Source organism: Rattus rattus, chromosome 4, assembly GCF_011064425.1.
Source record: "Rattus rattus isolate New Zealand chromosome 4, Rrattus_CSIRO_v1, whole genome shotgun sequence".
Taxonomy (NCBI): domain Eukaryota; kingdom Metazoa; phylum Chordata; class Mammalia; order Rodentia; family Muridae; genus Rattus; species Rattus rattus.
Genome location: NC_046157.1, coordinates 7,512,816 through 7,533,309, shown reverse-complemented (window position 1 = coordinate 7,533,309; position 20,494 = coordinate 7,512,816). Strand labels below are relative to the sequence as shown.

The 20,494-nt window shown below is 44.6% G+C and overlaps 1 protein-coding gene across 3 annotated transcripts in view; it reads left to right on the top strand.

Annotated features, from left to right (window-relative positions):
• Positions 1–133: 133 nt before the first annotated feature.
• Tbccd1 (TBCC domain containing 1) overlaps positions 134–20,494 on the top strand; it is a 35,681-nt gene continuing 15,320 nt past the window's right edge. Inside the window, exons 1-2 of one of the 3 annotated variants that reach the window (XM_032900016.1) lie at positions 134–296; positions 15,129–15,507. In XM_032900016.1, coding sequence (XP_032755907.1) covers positions 241–296; positions 15,129–15,507 — 435 coding nt within the window. In that variant the 5' untranslated portion in view covers positions 134–240. Of the gene's footprint in view, positions 436–15,128; positions 15,508–20,494 lie in introns of all 3 variants that reach the window. The other 2 variants (XM_032900018.1, XM_032900017.1) reach the window with 2 other exon arrangements.

Here is a 20,494-nt window from a genome sequence, read left to right as displayed (position 1 = left end):
AGGCGGCGCGGGCAGCCAGTCAGACAACGGAACTGCAGCCGGGGGGGCCGCCGGCCAATGGGAAAGTGAAACGTCAGAGGTTCGCGCCTCCCGGAAGTGCCTTAGAACCGGAGAGAGGAGCGGAGAAAGAGCGCGCTGCTGTAGGAAACCGGAATGTCCACCAATCACGAGGTTCCTTCCCGATTCCGACCAATTGCTTGAGAGAGATCCTTACGTGGTTACCAGTCTGGAAACTACGCCATGTGCACACGTGACGCGCGCTTGCTTTCGGAGGTGCAACCCCAGGAGGTGTCAAAGTACGTGGGGCGTCTTGGGTAGAGATAGGCTCTCACAGTACAAACTTATTATAGTCTCGATATTGTAGAAAAGAGGTCTGGTACCTTGTAGGGACGCCGCCGTGGGGACGTCAGATTCAGCTTCCAGCACTCCGTAGCGGTAAGGCAACCCCATCCCCACCCCACTTTCGAACCTATTTTCAGCAAAACTAAGGCAAAGCGTTCGCTGGCAGTGTTGGGAATTAATTGAATTATTTTTTTTTCTGTTAGTTTCCTAGCAGAGTTGCACACAGTAAGCATGTAATCAATAAAAGGCATTATTATTGTTAGGAGTAGAGCTTGTTCATTGGTTGTTCTTTTCTCCAGTTTTGTTTATCTCCGAAAACTAGTTTCGGAAAGCCTCTCTGCTCCGCTTTACCTCCTGCATAACCTATTCAGATCTTTACCAGTGAACCGTACGGGGTGCACATCCACTATAGTTCCACCCGAGTCATAGTTATCTCTTGCTCGCAAAGGTCGTATAACCGATCTTTCTGCCTCCAAACTTCATATCTCCATACAGTATTTTAAAATTCTGCTCTCCACCCTATGATTGTGTGCACGCGTGAGCACACCAGGGAACCCGGAGATCACAGATTACTAGGCTGGTGGACGAGAGAGCAAAAAATCTTGTCTCCGTCTCTTTCAGGACATTGTTGTCGCAGTTGCTACATTGCGGGGGGGGGGTATTCAAGAATCCTTGCTTGTATGGCATGTAAGTGGCAAGCTTCATGGACTGAACTGTCCCCAGCGTCCGCTCACTTTTTTAAAAATTATGTCAAATCATGCCATTCTGCTTAAAAGCTTTAGTGGCTCTTCGTTGCACTCAAAGTAAAACGCTAGCTAACTTTATGGTAATTTACAAGGTTGTCTAATTTAATGATATATGTCCTCACATATTAAATATCTTAGCATGTTCCAGAAAAATCAACTCTCTTCCTTTTAAAACTTTCTTATTGTGTATATTCACTGTATATGGTACTTTCTTGTACAAGCAAACTGTATAATGCATATATTATGCCCTCTCACCCTTTCTACTCTGTTCTGTTACTCTTTTTGTTTCTCTAGGCAGTTTGGCTTTGCCATATACACACATGTGACTTTACCTATATAAAATCTAGGAACCACAAATGAGATAAAACATGTATGTGTTTCTTTGAGACTGGCTTAATTCCCTTTATTCTGTTGCTGTTGAACTCCTAGGTTAATCCTGTAATGTAGCTATTGTGAGTAGTACTGGAACAAACATTGATGTTTTGCCAAAAACCCTTTTCTAATTAAAAAGAAAAAGAAGGTTTATTTTGGAATGCATGGGTGCTTTGCCTACATGTAAGCTAGTGCATGCCTGTTGCTCAAGGAGGCCAGAAGAGGGTGGTGAATCCCTTGGAACTGCAGATGGACATGAACAGCCATGTGGGTGTTAGGAATCAGATCCAGATCCACTAGAAGAACAGTAAATGTTCTTAACCTCTGAGTCTGGCTTACAAGTGTTGTATTGAGAATTTTTACATCCATGTTCATTAGGGAGATAGGTCTCTAACTGTCTTTTCTTTGCTGTGTCTTTGGTGCTAGTAGTAGACCAAAACTGACTTTATTTTCAAGAAGTTATTTAATGGAATACTTTGAAAAATAGTGCTGTTTTTCCTAAAGGTTTGGTGGATTTTTGCAGTGATTTTATCTGGGCTATTTGGGCTTGTCTTAGTCACTGTTCTCTTGCTGTGAAGAGACACCATGACCAAGGCAACTCTTATTTTTAAAAAACCTTCAATTGGGGTTCACTCACAGTGTCAGAGGCTTAATTCATTATGTTATGGCCAGGAGCATGGTGGCAGGCAGGCAGGCACTTAGCTGTAGCTGAGAGACACACCCTGGTAGACAGAGAGAGAGAGAGACAGACAGACAGACAGACAGACAGACAGACAGACTGAGGCATGGAGGGACAGAGACAGAGACACACAGAGCACACACCTAGAGCTATTTGTCATGGCCTTTGAAGCCTCAAAGCCCACCCCCCTGTGACACTTTTCCTCCGACTACCTACTCCAACAAGGACATGATCCTTTCAAATCCTACTCCTTTCAAAGAGTTCCACTCCCTAGTGACTATGCATTCAAATATCTGAGCCTTTGGGGCCATTCTTCAAACCACTGCTGGGCTCCTTGTAGTTGTGAGGCTTTTGTGGTTGCTTCGAGTTAGTTTTACTGCTTCGGTACTGATGCTTGTTACACAGTTGTTTATATTCTTTATCTCCTCTTTGTGATCCTGAAGGAATTATCCATTTCTCTTAAGCTTTCCTGAAGATGTGAATTCCGTTGATATCTTGTGATGGTTCCTTTTTTCGTCACTCACTGATTTTGTTGATTTAGGGCTCCTCTCTGGGTTGGGTAAGGGTTTGTTGATCCCCGTCATCTCATGGAGTCTCCATAGGTTTTCATTTCAGTTTTATTCATGTCTATGCCCCCTTCAGTTTCCTGTTTACTTTGTGTGTGGGCACACGCCTGCACCACGGTGTGCATCTGGAGGTCAGAGGACAACTTGCTGCTGTCACCCTCCTTCCAGCCTGTCAATCCTGAGTATGGAGTTAGGCGGCCAGGCCTGGTGGCAAGTGGTGCCGAGCTTTTGTACTAGATTCATTTCTGTTGCTGTAGTAAACATAACCTAAAGGGAGGAAGAAATACAGGGGAGTGAAGTGTTTCATTTGTCCTTCAGTTCTAGGTTAGGTAGAAAGTTGTGTCATTGTTGAAATGTGTCAAAGGTTTGAGGCAGCTGGTCACACCTCATTCAGTCAGGAGCAGAAACAGAAGTGCCCATGTTGCCTACTTGCTCACAATTCTGCTAGCTTTCTCTCCTTGTACACAGGGCAGAGCCCAGCCCGGGGAATGGGCCAGTTAATAATCAAGGCAGTCTTCCTCATTCATGGCCACAGGACCAACCTGATCTAGGTAATTCCTCAGTCGAGACTATTTCAGATGACTCTGGGCTTGGCTAGTTGACCGCTAAAAATAGACCATTGCAGTCATCTTGCCACTGTGATCTTGTTTGGTCTCTTACTTTCCACCCACTTACTTGAGGTTTTTCCAAAACCCTAAAGTGAATTTTAAAATATTTGTGATGTCTCTGTTTTTTTTTTTAAAATACAGGTAGGCACTTTACTTGTAGAACCCATTTATTTCCTGGTTACAGGGAGATGCTCAGCGGGAGAAAAGTGCTTACCATGCAAACCTAAGGACCTGAGTTCAATTCTTGAAACCCTCATTAAAAAGCTAGACGTTGGTGCCTCACATCTGTGATCTTAGCATTCCTACTTCAAGGTGGGAGGCAGAGAAAGGGGATCTGGCAAAATCTTGAAGGCCAGCTAGTCTGTAGCACAAAACAAAGAGACAAACAACAGGAGAGGGTTGGTAAAATGGCTCAGGTGGTATGCTATCAAGTCTGGTTACCTGAGGTCAATTTTTGACCCCCAAATGGTGGAAAGAGAGAACTGACTCTTGTCCTTGGCTTCTACATGCACCTCACGGCCTGTGCATACACAACACACACACAAACTAAGTGTAAATTAAAATCTTTGAAAGAGTAAGAGAGACTGTGCTCTCATCTCCCGCCTTGCCTTCATTATGTGTTAGGTGTTGGTATGTTGTGGTTATCTTATTCTAGTCTATTGATTTAAAGATTGTCTTAGGTTTATTATTTTAAAGTTATGTGTGCATGTGTGTGTCTTTGTATATGAACGTGTGAATACAGGGGTTCTCAGTTCAGAAGAGGCTGTGAGATCTCGTGGAGCTAGAATTACAGTTGGTTGTAAGCCACCCACATGGGTGCTGGGAACCAGACGTTGGTAGACGTTGGTGCTCTGCAAGAGCAGTGTATGCTCTTGACAGCTGAGCCATAGCTCCTCTCCACTGTCCTCTCCCCGTTGTTGTTCAGTGTCCATGAGTTAGTGTGTGTGTGTTCTGTAGCTCCTCTTGAGTTTCTAGTTTTATCTCTTGGTGACAGATTACACACATGAGATTATTTCAGTTTTCCTGGATTTGTTAAGGCTTACTTTGTGTGCTGTTATGTGCTGTATCTTAGATGTTCTGTGAGATGTTGAGAAGACTGTGGGATGCTTGTAGATATCTGGTAGGTCTGTTTGGCGTAGGATGCTGTTGAAATCTGTTTATTTGTTGTCAGGATAGTCTGTGTACCTGTGAGAGTGGGGTCTTAAACTCACCCATTCTTATGCTAGAGATAATCTGTGTCTGCGTCTATTTTATGTCTTTTTAAATATACATATATATATATATTCTTTCTGATAAATTTATTTGTTTATTTTTATTTTATGTGCATTGGTATTTTGCCTGCATACATGTGTGTGAGGGAGTCAGATCCCCAGAACTGGAGTTACAGGCAGTTGTGAGCTGCCATGTGGATCCTGGGAATTGAATTTGGGTCCTTTGGAAGAGCAGCCAGTGCTCCTAACTTCTGAGCCATCTTCTCAGCCCCATCTGTGTCTATTTATAGTAGTATCCGTTTTATATAATTGGGTGACCTGTGTTTAGAGAATATATGATTCGGAATAGTAACATCTTGATTGATTGTTCCTTAGTCAATATAAAGTGACCTTATCTTTTCTGAATAGATTTGGTTTGAAATATATTTTGTCAGATACTAAATTAGCAACACCCATTTGTTTCCTAGATTCATTTTTTTGGAATACCCTTTTCCATTCTTTCTCCCCAAGGTCCTTGACGGTAAGATGCATTTCTTGGAGGCAACAAAAAAGGTAGATTCTCCACCCCCACCCCACCCCCCACACACACTCCTTTTTAATCCAACCTGCTAGCCTGTGTCTTTTGATTGGGAGCAAAGATAATTGAGATTCAATTATCAGCGAAATAAGTATTACTCTCCATCATCTTGTTGATTTGTAGTGCTAGTGTTTTCCAGTTCTTTTTACTCAGCTTCTGTTCCATGGTTATTCTTTCCGTTGGCCTTCTGTGTATATCGTTTCCCCCATTATGACAGATTCCTTCAGAGATCTTCTGTAGAACTAGCCTTTTGGTTATAAACTCCATTATCCTGATTTTATCATGGGAAGACCTCCTTTTTCCCTCTGTTGTGACAGATAACTTGGGTATCTGTGGTCTGGTAGTTATTATCTTTCAAAGCTTAAAGTACACGATTCCAAGTCTTGGTCCATGTGTTTGGGGTACTGGGTACAATTCTGAACCTCCTCTGAGAGTAAAAGTTGTTCGTAAAAACAACCATTATCGAAGTGTGGGTCTACTTTGAAAATACAGTAATAGTCAGACAAATCAAAAGCAAGTCATCCCTTGAGCTCCAGTCACTCTGATGCAATGGGGCACTGATAGGACTAAGTAAGAACTAAGGTAGTTCACCAAGGTGTGTTTACTGTGGGTGTGAATGGAAAGAGAAAAGCAGAGTGAGATCAGTGAACTTTACCTGGGGGCTTCTCACCCTACTGACAATGGAACAGTCCTGCCCAAGTGTGTTTCTAGGTGGAATTACTTCTGCCCCTGCAACACTCAAGAAAAATTTCTCCTAGCAGCTATGAATAGCCTGAAGGTTCTCTGGGAGGCACACGGCCTGGTGAGTGCCTCCACTAGCAACTGTTAGCTGCCATACATCCTCAGAGGGGCAGCCTCCATAGCAGAACACTAACGGGCAAGACTCTTACAGCCAATCACAGGGTATGCAGATCTCCCGCAGTTAATCATAGTTGTTTAGAGTTCACGAGCTCAGTGGCCTCATCATGCTTGGTAGACAGCATTCCACAACATCCCCACCCCCTTTCTCCTGAGTCTCCTTCCCCTGTGTTCTTGGAGCCTTGGGTGAATGAGCAGGTGCTGTAGATGATGTAGGTATAGATGGTGCAGACATTGGTGATAGAGATTGCCTTATTTAGGCCTGAGCACTATGCAGTCACTCTTTTTCTACTTTGGTCACTTTTTTGGTTTCTACAGAACTACTGCCCACTTCAAAAAGAAGTTTTGTGGTCCAGAGATGACAGCAGCAATAATCTGGGCATAAGCATAAACATGAAAGGTAATTTGAAGGCCATCACGTTCAGTTAGCAAACCCACAGCAGTAGCTTCTCCACTGGGGCCTGTGATCTCCTGGCCATCAGCTTTTGGCTGAGTTTAAGTACTGGATTTGCAATACCAGCCACGAATTTCCTCCAGTTCTTTCTGTGGAGCAGACCTTAACTCTAGTGGAAAAGAAGTTGGTTTTATCTACAATGGTCATGCTACTGCCGTGTCAGAAGGCATGGGATAGGTAAGACTGTTGGTGGCAGTTTTCAGCTTAAGGCAGCACCTTTCATGCACTGTGCAAATTAAGCAACAGGGAGGAAGCTTCCAGCTTAACCCCAGCTTGATTTCTTCATGTCCAGCACCCAAAGTGTGTGATGTCTTCAGCAAGAGGGTCTTTCTGTCTAGTTCTGTGGGCACCCAGTAGCACTGGTGATAACTTGTATAGCTTGTCTAGTTGTTGGCCAACAACTGTAAGGAAGGTGGTCTACCCCTGGTTTTATAGTTCTTATTAATAGCCTTATGGCATCTGGGAGTGTCCTTTCCCACCAATACTCAACACTTCAAACTCTTTAATTATTGCTTTAACACAAGCCTAGGCTTGGTGGAGAGTTTTCTCATTCCCTTGCATATCATCCGTACCTTTACCCAGTTGTAAAGTTTCCAAGGATTTGCAGCTGTGTTAGGTCTAGCATCCTGTGTGAACTGATTGCCTATCCTCCTCTTGGTGTGCCTGTGCCTTTCAGGTTCTTTACTGAGTTGGTAAACTAGCATTATATTGCATGTGATATGAGATCTTTCTGCAAAGGGGAGTCAGGATCACTGAAGGCCCACCGCCCACGACCCAAGAAATGCCAGTTGATCTCAGGGTCAGCAGCTAAGAGGACACTAGAAAAATGTTAGCAAGATCCAATACAGCATGAAAATACTTCAATATTTATTAATTCTTTTGCCAGAGTATTGGGTATTAGTATGGATGAGAAGTAGTATTTTAGTTTGTCCTCCACAAGCCACATTATTCATACTCCATGAGCCCTCCCTCCTTATCCTAGGGCATTGCCTTAGGGCTACCATGTATCTCTCTGCCTCTAGCAGGCACCGGGCAGGGAAGGAAGACTGCACTAAGGCCAAGAGGGACTATGGCCGTCATCTCATCTGATTTGTTACTCTTGGTGATAGCGATTATTGATTGTTAACTTGACTACAACTGGGATGAACTAAAAACCTAAGCAGCTGGGCGCCTGTGAGGGATTTTTTCTTTTCTTTTTTTTTTTTTTCTTTTTTTTTTCCTTTTTGGATTGGATTATCAAGGTAGGAAGACCCACTCTAACCCTGCATCATTTGAGGTAGGAAGACCCTCCTAAAGTCTGGCTGCATTTTCTAGTGGCAGCCTACGTAAAAGACATGGAAAGAAACCTTTGTTTTTTTGCCTGCTTGCCTTCATTCTCACCGGCAAGACCCTATGAGCTGCTGCTGCTGCTGAAGCATTCTCTCATGGAATCAGAGCAGTGGTTTTTAACGTGCAGTGTTCTACCATTTACACACACTGTATAATTTTGTCCTGGAGAAGCTTAAAACCTTCCAGAGTCTCACAAGCACTGCATTTGGCTATTTTGACTTTAGATATTTCAAGTCATTACAAATGCACGTTTTGCCTTAGTTTGGGTTTTATTGCTATGATGAACACATGACCAAAAGCAACTTAAGGGGCAAAGGCAATATTTGACTTATAGTTAACAGTCCATTGTGGAAGGAAGCCAAGGGATAACTCAAGGCAGGACCCTGGAGACAGGCAGAAACTGAATCAGAGACCATGGAGTAATACTGCTTACTGGCTTACTCAGTTCTTATCCATCACCCACACTGAAGCTAGACTCACACTGCAATCAAGAAAATGCACCCATAGGTCAGTCTGGGGAAGGCAAAAGCTCGGTTGAGATTCCCTCTTCCTAAATCTACGTTTGGTTTGACCAAGACCAACCTGTACTTGGTAGTAGAGAGAGTAGGTAGAGAACAGCAAGGTTCATCTATAAAACCTGAAGGTCCTCCACTTGTCATGTATTCTCCAGCAAGGCTTCACATTCCGAAGGTTCCTTAACTTTCCTAGGCACATTTCCAGCTAAGGACCAAGTATTCAAACCCATGGGCCTATGTCACCATTCATATGTACTTAACATTCTACCCTTAGCTCCCATGGGTTCATGGCCATCTCATGATGCAGAGAGCATTTAAGTCCAACTTTCAAAGTTCCCATAGCCTTTTCAACGACACCAACACAGATCACAAGTTCAGAGTCTTCTGAGACCCAAGGCAGTCTTTGAACTATATCTACTGCACAACAAAAGGCAGTTACATACTTCCAACACAGTGGGACTGAGTAGACATTCCTAGACCAAAAGCATTACTAAGATCCAACAGAGAAAATAACAAATCCTTTAGTGCCATTTCTGGTACCTGGGACCCCAGTTTCCAAGGCCTAACTATGTCCCTCCAGCTTTGCTACCTGCAATGTACAACAACCTCTTGTGCTGGTTCCACCCTGTATGAAATCTTCCTTGGTATATATGCCATGAGGATGACATCTCAAACATCTTGGGGTTTCCCTTACAACCCAGGCTTTATCTTCCCAGTTCACACAGCAGCTTCACAGGGACTCATTGCAGGAATTCCCAACCTGCCACACACATTGCCTGGATTCGCATGCTCTCTGAAACTTCAAAGGAAAAACAATCTCATGACCTCCTCAGTCTTGCACCTTTCATGCATCCAAAATCAGTATACATGGATGATACTACCCATTTCTTCTCCTGGCTCAGGGTGGAGCCTGAATCTCTTGGACCACGTTGTAACAACTTCAGTATGCTTCAGCGGGTAAAAACTTGCCTGTGTAATTGCTAGTTGTGAAGTGGAGACCATAGGGTCTCCTTTTCCAGTTGGGGCCTTAGTTGAGGTCCTCAGGGCTCCTTCTTTTCCGTTTGTTGCTGTGGAGAGCAAGGGCTCCTCTCTAATAGTACTGACTTCTTAGCCATTACCATCTCTGTTTTTCAAGACATGCCTTGGAGGCAGGTTTAAGCTTCTGACCGCCTTTTCCTCCTCTCCAAATTGCACATATATTTTTTCTGCCTCACTTGTTTTTATTCTAGGCATGTATCAGAGTAATCAGTAGTAACCATGCTACAAACTCAGTGTTAGGCTGTCTTAAAACTTTAGTCTATTACCTTTAGAGTCATGCTTACTCAAATTCTTAGAAAGGGGCAGATTCTGTGCCAAAACATCACACCATTGGTCCCTAGTCTGTGTCCTAACAGTCCTGTGCCTCTCACGAGCATCATGAACTTGGCTCCACTGCCCTGGTCTTTCTGCATCCCTGTCTTCTGGCTTCGCTAGAATGACCCATTACATTCCACTCCAGCATTCAATGCATTTCCATCCTAGAGTTCTAGAGCCTCAGCATTCCACAGAGCAAAAGCCTAAAGGCTATGTGGTCAGCTGTACCACAGCAGTGACACCAATTCTTGGAAACATTTCTTGAATTAGTTTCTTTTCTGCTTATTGTGATAAAACAATAATAACCTGGCTAAAATACAGCTTAGAGGGGAACGTGCTTATTTTAGCTCACAGTTCCAAAGCGATAGTCTGTCCTGGTGGGAAGATATGACAGCAAGAACAGAAAGGTGGCTGACCACATTGAAGCAGTTAGACACACCAGGTCTCTCTCTCTCTCTCTCTCTCTCTCTCTCTCTCTCTCTCTCTCCCCCCCCACCCCTCCTCTCTCTCTCTCTCACACACACACACATTAAAGAGTCATTCCCAATTTAGATACTTCAGTGACAGAATATTCCTGATTATCATAGTTTCTTGAATTGGACCATTAGTAAGGCTTCCATTTGCGTCCTGTACTAAGATTTTTCCTCACTGTATTAAAGGCTGGACCTGATGGTTGTGTGTCTTCTCTCACTGCTGGCTCATCCTCACAGCCATCGTCACAGTTTATTTACTATGGGTTCCAAGTTTTGGGATCCCATGAGGAGCAAAGTGGGGACTAAAACTGAAGTTGTTACCAGGGAGCAGAGTTTAGTTGTAATAGGCCTGACCATGCTTCCTGTTGGTGAAATGTGGATGTGGGGATTCTAGATAGAAAAGCAGTTTTTAAACTTGTTAAAGGAAGCTTAATGAGCCATTCTAAGTATGGAAGACAGTACTGAGGGAGAGTTGAACTGTGGGGGTTTACCTCAAGACATTTCATATGGGAAGAATAATAGGAAGTGGCTTAGATACCATTCCTGTGACATTTTGGCAAAGAATGTATCCACTTTTTGCCCTTGTCCAGAAAAATCTGCCTGAGGCTAAATTGAAGAGCTTTAGATGAATGACATTGGCACAGAGATTTCAAGATAGCCTAGTATTGACTCTGTTGTTTGGGTGGTAGTGGTCACTGTTATGCAGATCTATAATGAAAAAGAGTAAGCCAAGCAAGGAAAAAAAAAAAAAAAAACAAGTCTGAGGAGAAAAGGAGCACAGGAAGTGTAATGGAGCTAAGTCCAATGCACAAGGAGATGCAGTGTTTAAAGAAAAGCCGAATGCTAAATGGAATAAAGGGAGTGGAGTGGTAACCTCAGGGCAAGGCTCTGCCCAGCTAAGCTTCCAACTTGTGGAAAGAAATTAAGGAAAGGCTTAAGCATGGAACCATCTAAAATAGAGAGCTGATGGAAGTGTAAGCTAAGGAAAGCTGTTAAGGCCAGGTATGTGTCAGAGATGACCTACATGGATGTCATGAGGTCAGAGTGGCCATTATGTGATGCTGTGAAGTTGAAGCCTGGTTTACCTTGGAAACCCTAAGACTTTGGAGATGCCAGAGTGGTAGGATACCTGCCAGAGAGACCTGCTAACAGGATGTGGAACCAGCCAAAAAGAGGGAGAGGATGGAGGGAGGGAGGGGAGGGTGGAGGGAGGGAGGGCAGAGTTTTGTTGCAGACAACAAAGCTGAAAGGAGTTGGAGATCTGAAGAGCACTTTTACATCAGACATGGAGATGCTGGCTTTCTGTTTTCCTCTGGTCCAGTATTTCCTCTGTGTGCTCCCATTCCTCCCTTTTGGAATGGTAATGTGCATTCTGTGCCATTGTACATTGGCAGTGTGCGATCTGCTTTTTTATTTTGGTTTCACTGGGGGTTTCAGTTAAGAGATTTCCACGAGTCTCATGAAAGACTGCAGTTGGACTTTTAAGCAATTTGAGACTGTGAGAGCCTGTAGACAGTCTCTTTGCAAGGTTGGGCTGCAGATACTGACCTGTCGGTTGGCTGTCCTTCTCAGGAGGTGTCACAGCGCTGGGCAGTCCTTCGGGGGTCAGGTTGAGAATACCCTTCTTATCACAGTGCTGGGCCTGGCCTCAGGAGCCAAGAGGCAGATACAGTCAGGTCCTTCCCCATGTTGGGCATTCCACTCGAAACCAGCCAACTCTAGCTCTAGTCTGACTACGTCTGCACTTGCTGAATAGATAGGCCTTTTGCAAAGTTCCTTCCCCAAAGCCCAAAGGAAATTTGCTGTCCTGGTTTCAGCACATTTGTTTGGGTTCCCACAGTGTTTGGAACAGAGATCTAAAATGGCTTCTGCTCTCCTCTTGTTGAATACCTAGAAGAGAGGGGTTTTCTCGTGTCTTAGTCTACTTTCTATCGCTGTGGCAAAAGCATGGTGACTTAAAGCAACTGAGGGAGGAGAGGGCTTATCTGACTTCTAAGTAACAGTAAGACGAGGTTGACTCAGAGCGGGAGCCAGAGCAGAGGCCATCTGGGAGCGCAGCTTACAAGCGTGCTCCCCCGGCTTGCTCAGCCTGCTTTCCTATACCATGCAGGTCTACCTGGCCAGGGCTAGCACTGTCCACAGTGGGCTAGACCCTAACATACCACATTTGTCAGGAAAATGCCCCCAGGGACATGGCCACAGGCCACAGGCAGTTCTTCAATTGATGACTTCAATTGCCTCTTCCCAGATGACTTCAGTTTGTGTCAAGTTGACAAAAATTAACCACTGCCCATGGTGTCCTTCCTTACCCCTTCAATGTTTGTCTCAGAGTTCTTGGAGGGGAGGGGAGGCTCCGTTTTATGCTCTGGCTCCTCTCTCACTGGGAGAAGAGTGCTTACCTAAGAGGAACTATTACTTTTTATGGTCTATTTATCTTTTGTAAGAGGAACTCTTACCTTTTATGTTCTATCACACCTAGAGAAGCTATGAAGAACTAGGAAAACAGGAATGTTGAAAGCCAGTAAGATGAAGTTTTCTTAGGATTGGGTCGAGCTCGCCTGCCTTTCCACCCTTTGGTTACAGGAACTTTACAGGTACCCACCCCAGAGTAGCTATAAACTGCCATTCGTGTTCTAATTGTCCATCAGTACCAGCCGCGTGGAGGACCACAATTCTATGGAGCCATAGAAAACTTCCTACTCCTGGCGTGAAGGGCACAGCGCCAGAAAATTCCCAGCCCCAGGAATCAGTTAGCCTCCGTCCTAGCAAGCCAGCTTCGCCCTAGCCTTGGTACCCTACAGTGGTGGAAGGCCTGGCGCCTGCGCACTGAGGATGTGGCCACGGCTGGGCGGGTGAAGGGGATGCTCCTGCTGGGGCTGCGGAGAAGGGTGGTGGTGAGTGCTTGAGTGCTGCCCTGGTAACTAATGGTCCTGCGACCTCGGAGAGGGTCCGGAGGCCGACTTCGGGGAGGGTCCGGGGCGCGAACTCAGCAAACTCAGTCTACACCTTTAGCCATTCCAACTCCATTCAGGACAGCGGAGGAGTGGCAGACCCAGGGGATTTCCCCAGGTCCTTGCCTTGCCCTCCGGAGCCAGCGGCCAGGTCGCAGCCCCCTGGTTTGTATCTACCAACTGCCCTGAGTCATAACGGGTCGTCAGCACCCTGTGCCCGGTGCCTCGAAAACACGAAAACACCGTCTCCGTTTGGGAGAAAACCAAGGGGGCTTCCTGATGGAGCCTGGATTGGAGCAGACTCCACTCATACCTCATTTGAGCTGACCTTTCCTTGTCCTTTCATCTGGTGCTTTAAGGGCCTCGTGCCTGAGGGTGTCATCCTCTTCCTATAACCACCGTTTTTAGAAATCCTCCCTGTATGACTTCGCAAAGTACCTTTGTAGCCATGGATTGCTCACAGCAGACCAAAGCCTAAATCAAAGTGTGCCAAACTAAATACATGAACTCAGACAAGTTCCCTAACTTCTTAAATCTTCTTGTCTAAAGCAAGGGAAGTGTAGGTGATTATGTGAATGAGAGGGAGTGAAAGGACTTAGCACTTAACACCCTGTAGAGCACATAAGTGCTCTGTCAATTTTTTTCTTTTTAAAAATATATACTTATTTTTATGCGTATGGATGTTTTGTAATGACTATGCACATGGTTACTGGGAATTGAACCCAGGTCTTTTGGAAGAGCAGTCAGTGCTCTTAACCACTGAGCCATCTCTGCTGCCTGATTATTTCTTTTCAGAATGGAATAATACAATATTTCTCATTGGTCATATGAAAAGTCCTTTTCAAGTAATGTTAGTGCTAAGGAGCGTTCCTAAGGATGGATGTTTCGGTTAAATGATGCTGCAGGTTCATAGTTGTGTTGGGAAGGGGGACTCTATGTCAGGAGTTCCAGAAATGACGTTTTTGTAAATGCTTGTCTAAAAATCCCTGGGAAGCAACCCATAGTACATGGTGTACAGGGAGATGGCAGTCAGCATTCTGTGTAATAGCTGAGCCATGCACACTTTAAAGTGGGAGCTGTAAAGGTAAAGGAGAGTGAGGTAGATAGGGCCCTCTCACCGTGTCAACAACCAGCAGTATTTATCCATCTCGTTTTTTATGACAAACTGGGAACAACTAAGTGTTGGAAAGTAACTGGAATACTTTAGGAATGCTGGGCTACCTTGAAAGTGATACAGAATTGTATATATGTACATATATATGAATTGTATATATGAATAATCAAAGTCTCATGAAATCTAGGAAACAGACAAGTACCAGAAGCTGGTAACTAATTTCCCTCAGGTGGGGGAGCATGAGTGACCCCACTTGTGTCCTGTGACTGTGTGCAGCCAGTCTGCAGGTGCTGTACCAAGACTGAGCACAGCAGACAGCAGAGCCAGTTCAGTGCTGCAGAGAGCTTGTCCACTGAGGCCTTCCCTCTCCCCGCCCCATTGGCACCACAGTCTAGGGTGCCACCTGCTGTTGTAAATGTCATGCATACCTGCTGCTTGGTGACCACCTCGCATAGTCAGGTCTTTGAGAATACTTTTAAATTTTAATTCCTTTTGTTTATTTAGTTGGGGAGGGGTGGCGAGCTGTGGGGATTGGAGGATAACCTGCAGAAATGGGTTTCCCTTTTAAGCATGTGAATCTGGAGGGTTGAATTCAGGTGACCCTGTATAGCCAAATCATTATCAACCAGCTGTCTTCTGCATGTAATTGATATTACTGTAAAAACTTGTTACACTTGTGTCTTCATTTTCTAGGCAGGGATATAACCCAGACTTACACATTTACATACTTTTAAACAACCATTTCAAACAAATTTGAATAAGATACATTTTTTGCATAGGTGTTTGATTGTTTATTTTTTTCTTTCTCAAATAGATTGCAGTGGAATCTGACCAAAAGCCTGTTTTGCTTTTGATGAGAGCCATAGCTGTGGTTAAACTGAGGCTACCATGCATTTAAAGATAGTTAAGGAAGAATCTCTTTTTAAAGAAGTGGGTAAATGAGATTTCTTTCATGTCGGTAAAGAGGCTTTGTTTTCTAGGTATGCAAAGAAGCCTGTTTGTCCTGATGTCTTCAGAGAGACAATGGATCAGTCTGGAATTCTCCTCTGGGTAAAGGCAGAACCTTTTATAGTGGGTGCCTTGCAGGAGCCACCTCCATCCAAATTGAGTCTTCACTACCTCAAGAAGATAGCTGCCTATGTGCGCACTCGGGCCACCGAACGTGCCTACCCACGCCTCTACTGGTCAACCTGGAGGCACATTGCGTGTGGGAAGCTGCAGCTGGCTAAGGATCTAGCATGGCTTTACTTTGAAATATTTGATAATCTTTCTGAGAGGACACCTGAGGAACGCCTGGAATGGTCTGAAATTTTGTCCAACTGCACAACCAAAGATGAAGTTGAAAAGCAAAGAAATCAGGTATGGAGTGGTGTGTATGCAGCTCCTCTGAGAAGTAAAGAGATCAGGTGTGGAGTGGTGTGTATGCAGTTCCTCTGAGAAGTAAAGAGATCAGGTGTGGACTGGTGTGTATGCAGTTCCTCTGAGAAGTAAAGAGATCAGGTGTGGACTGGTGTGTATGCAGTTCCTCTGAGAAGTAAAGAGATCAGGTGTGGACTGGTGTGTATGCAGTTCCTCTGAGAAGTAACCCATTCTTAGTTCTGTACCCACAGTATAGTTTGAGGCGTTGGGCTGTTGGCGGCTGTGACTCTATAGTACCATTTGAATTTTAGCATTTCCAGTTGGGAAGTGTTTTTAGATATATGTGTTTGATTAATTAGTCCTTACTTACTAGTCCGTATTTCCCTACTCCTGAAGGAAGCATGAATTGAAAACTCTTCCACTGACTTTAAACATATTTTGGGCAATAGAATGTTACAAATTGCTGATACATTACAGGCAGCGGCACCGTGCTGGAGTCTCTTTAGCAGTCTTTGCCTTCTCCCTACTCGGCCGCCTCATTCTAACTAGACTGATGGAGAATAGCCTTGGCTGCATGTTAGAACTAAGTAGCTATCCAGACTGATACTCATTCACCCATGTTCTGTTGGTAATAAGATAAGCCACAGACTGGGCCAGCGTTAAAGAGCTTTAGTATGGCTCATAGTGCTAGAGATGCGACGGTGACAGGCCATGGCTCTAGCATTCGTGCTGGGAGAGACCTGCAGCAGAATGGGAAGGTGGCACGTGGTGAGGGACACTGTTTGCCTGTGAGTGTATGACAGTCTCCCTCCCTCTTACAAAGCCAGCAGTCTTGAATCTCAGGCCTCGGATCTGATACCCTGTTTAACCTGATCGCCTCCTCAGCTCCACTCCATGCTATAGTCACATCTCCCCCTTGGTTCCTCAGCCTGACGATCAAATCTCAACATGAATATTCAGAATGGACGGACACATTTTATCATTCTGCTTCTGCCTCTTGTTCCACACAACTCATATGCCAACAGACAGAATCATATTCTGTGAGAGTCCCTAAATCTTAACTTATTGAAATGCTAGTTACTCATTGGAGGTCCAAGGCAAACTCTTCAGTTATGAGATTGTAAAATCAAGTTTTCTATTCATAGTATGTAGTGGGCTAGGCTGTGCTGTGGGTGAACGTTGCTATCCCAAAGGGAGTAGTTAAACAGCAGTAACTAGCCCAGAGCACATCCAGACACCATCAGAGCAGACACAAGTTGTTAAGACTCTAAATCCCCTTGTGGTAGGTTGGGGTTGCATCCTGAAGCCACAAGCAGCTCTTCTTCTCTGACTCTCAGGCTCAGCCCTCAGTGTAGAGTCTCATGTCGGCAGTGTTCTTCTGGAAAGCAGGCGAGAGTGTATGGAGAGTGCCCAGAGCCTGTTCCTGAGACGGTTCTTCCCTTCAAGGCACTGGGCCTGTGAGACAGTTCTTCCCTTTAAGGCCCCGGGCCTGAGGTAGGAGAGGTAGCCCTGCAGACTTCTGAGGTACCCTCCACATCACTTTCCTCTTGTCCTCTTGTCCTCATTTTATCCATGCCGATCTCATGCTAGGTTACTGGATGCACTCCTACATGATAAGTTTTTGCTCCTTTCCAGGAGGATCTGTAAATCTTTCAAATCTTTTTGCTTTGTTTCCTTTCAAATTAGAGATTCTATTTTTAGATGGTGCTTCTAAACCCTTCTTCCTGCAGTTCAGAGGTAACCCAGGGGCAGCGTGCGTGGCAACTCTGTTGTTTTAATATTTTCTGTGCCAGGCCCCCCAGTTTGTCACTTTTAAATTCTCTTTCCATAAATCTCTAAGTGGCTATGGGGCATACCCCTCTTGCAAGAACTAACTCAAAGAATCCTGGGAGAACTGCATCTCTTCTGAGGGCAGCACTCAGCAAGACCTAGCGCCCTAGCAGGCCTCTCACAGGTCCACTGTCTCCTCACATTGCCATGCTGGTTTCTAGCTTCAACATATGACTCACCCAAACCACAGAGGCCAACACCTCAGCCATCATGGGCTCCGTAGCTAGTAGGAATGACTGGTGTGCAAAAAGGTTAGAGTACAAGTTGAGAGATGGGTTTGAGAGCTTTTCATTCTTATGGTAGAAATGACTCGCAGAGTATATTAATTATATATAGCAGGTTAATTATAGTAACAGCAGCTTAGGATAACTGTTTCTCATTTCCCCAACAGTCCTGCACAGCTGCACTGGGTGCATCTGTGGGCTGTTGTGTGAGCAGTGACTCAAGAAACCACAGTTCTATATCTTGGGTCACTTCGTGTTAAATGACTCTTCTGGGCAGGGGGAATGAAACAATGAAATACAGAGGCTTAGGGTTTATTTCTTGTTCATTTTACACAGAGGTTCCACTGGAGCCGCAGCTCTCCTCCAGGGAGTGCTTGACAGCATACCTCTTCTCCTGTGGGAAGAGATAGCTTCTTTGTAGAGCGTGCCTGTTCTTGTCACAGATGGGAAGAACAACAGAGGGGGGAAAATGGTGCCTTTCCTCCCATGAGGAGCTTGAGAACAGGTCTTTACTCTGAAGCCGTCACCACGGTAACAGCCACAGGTCTATCTGTCACCTTCCTGAATTTCTCCCACATGCGTTGTTATTTCACTAGTGCATATATTAAGAGCACATGCATTGTAACTTTTTGGAAAACCTTACCTATTTACTGCGGTGCTGTTAGCTGGAGGCGTGGTGCTGTATCACAGACCCACAGAACTAAATCACCTTGTACAGTTGAAGCTTTGTTAGGTTCACCATTGCCTCAGCATTTGACGGCCACTGTTCACTGTGCTTCTGTGCACGTAGCGAGCGAGTTTTAGATCTCACGTGTGCTGTGGTTGGAACATGGTTGGAGCATCTTCTACAGAATCCCTTGTTAGGATTTACTGCTCATCATGAGCGATTGAGAGGACACAGACCTGGTCTGAGCAAGGTCTCATGGCACAGGCCTGTAATCCCAGCTTAGCTCCTAAACAGGCAGGAGCATCATAGGTTTAGGGCAGCCTGGGCTACAGAGTGAGCTTAAGTGTAGCTTAGACAACTTGGCCTCAAAATAATAAATAAATAAAATGCACACAATCTATAACAGATCCTAATGACTCCACCAGACAAACACTTTCAGAAAAGTAGAAGGATACAAGAAAAACATACAAAAAAATCAGTAATTTTTCTTTATCCTAAGAATTAACTTTCTGAGAAAGAAAGAAGAAAGCAACCTTGGAATAAACATAAACAAGAAGGTGAAAGACCTCTATAATGAACCACTGAAGAAGGGGATTGAAGAAGACATAGAAAATAAAAATGGCATCAACACTCACAGATAACAAAAGTAATGTTATAAAAAATGACAATATTACCAAAAGTCATGCACAGGCTCTCCGCAGCCCAGAGTTTTGATGGCATTTTTCACAGTGTGAGGAAGAATGATCTTAGAAGCCTTATAGAAACACCAGTGACCCTGAGTAGCCAGAGCAGGTCTGTGGAGAAAAAGCAAGGTTGCAGATACTGCAGTACCTGACCGTAAGTTACCGTAGGGAGCCACAGTAACAACAACAACTGTAGACGATAGAAGAGCAACAAAGCAAGCACAGGTACAGCCCCCTCAGCTTCCACAGACGTGAAAGCACGTCGGAGAGATGCCGTTGTCTCCAGTAAGTGGTACTGGGAAAACTGGATATCCATGCGTAGAAAAATAAAACCAGACCCTCTGTTCTCTGAACAAAAACAATTCAAAATGTACCAAAGACCTGAAACTCCAAAACTGTTAAAGGAGAAAAGCATAAGATACAGATGTAGCCAAGGACACGCTGAAACGGACTCCGGGAGCACAGGACATAAGCTAGGAGTTGTTAATGGTGACTGCACGAGATTTAAAACTGCACAGTTAAAGAGGATTTCAGAAGAGTAAACACACATCATAGGATGAGAGAATGTGAACCACTCCTCTCGTGGATTGATAGCTAGTATCTAGAGAACAGTCTAGACTTCTGAGGACCATGTGTATGGTTATACTGCATAGCAGCCAAAACGTAGGGTCAGCTTAGTTGTCCACAGTAGATGAGTGAATAAAGAAAATGTATGCTCAATGGAGCTGTATAGGAAAATGGAATTAGCCCTTACTACTGTATGTGGTTTATGTGTATGATGATGTCATAACAAAGTCCACTGTTCATGTAATGAATATGTGCTATTAAAATTCTTTAAAAATAGCACTCCAAAATCTAATCTATCGACAATGTTTAGAGACAGGTGCCTTTGGAGCGTGATTAGGTTCAGGTAAGGTCATTAGAATCGGGTTTATTTACTTAAAGGTTACAGTCCATTCAGGGAAGTCAGCAGGAACTCAGGTGGGAACCCAGAGACAAGAACTGAAGGAGAGACGAGAGAGAAGTGCTACTTACTACCTGGCCTCCTCTGGCTTGCCCACTGCTTTCTCTATACAACCTGGGATCATCTTCCCAGGACTGGCACAACTTACTGTGGGCTGGACCTCATATATCAAGCATTAATCAAGAAGATGCCCCACAGACATGACCAGGGGTCATGCCAATGGAGGCAGTTCCTCAGTTCAGTCACTCTAGTTTGTGTCAAGTGGACAGAGACTAGCCAGCACATTGGGCTGGAACACTCAAGATCTAAGTGTGGACCCAGATACATTACTTGACCGGAGTCTGAAACATATGAGCTTCAAGCCACGCCCTTCCTCAAATAAGGTGACAGCAACAGAACAGTAGTGATTTTGGATTCGGTTGTGTATGGCTTTGTTTGTTTTAAAGGGGTCTCACTGTGTAGTCCAGGATGGGTTCAGACTCAAAACTCCTTCCAGTGTGGCTTACTGAATGCTGGAATTATAGACATGTGCTACGACACTGGCATTTTCTCTAAGTCAGACAAGCTCTTTTAGGTGGTTTACAAGAGCCCGAGACCCAGTCCCCTCCGGCATGCACAT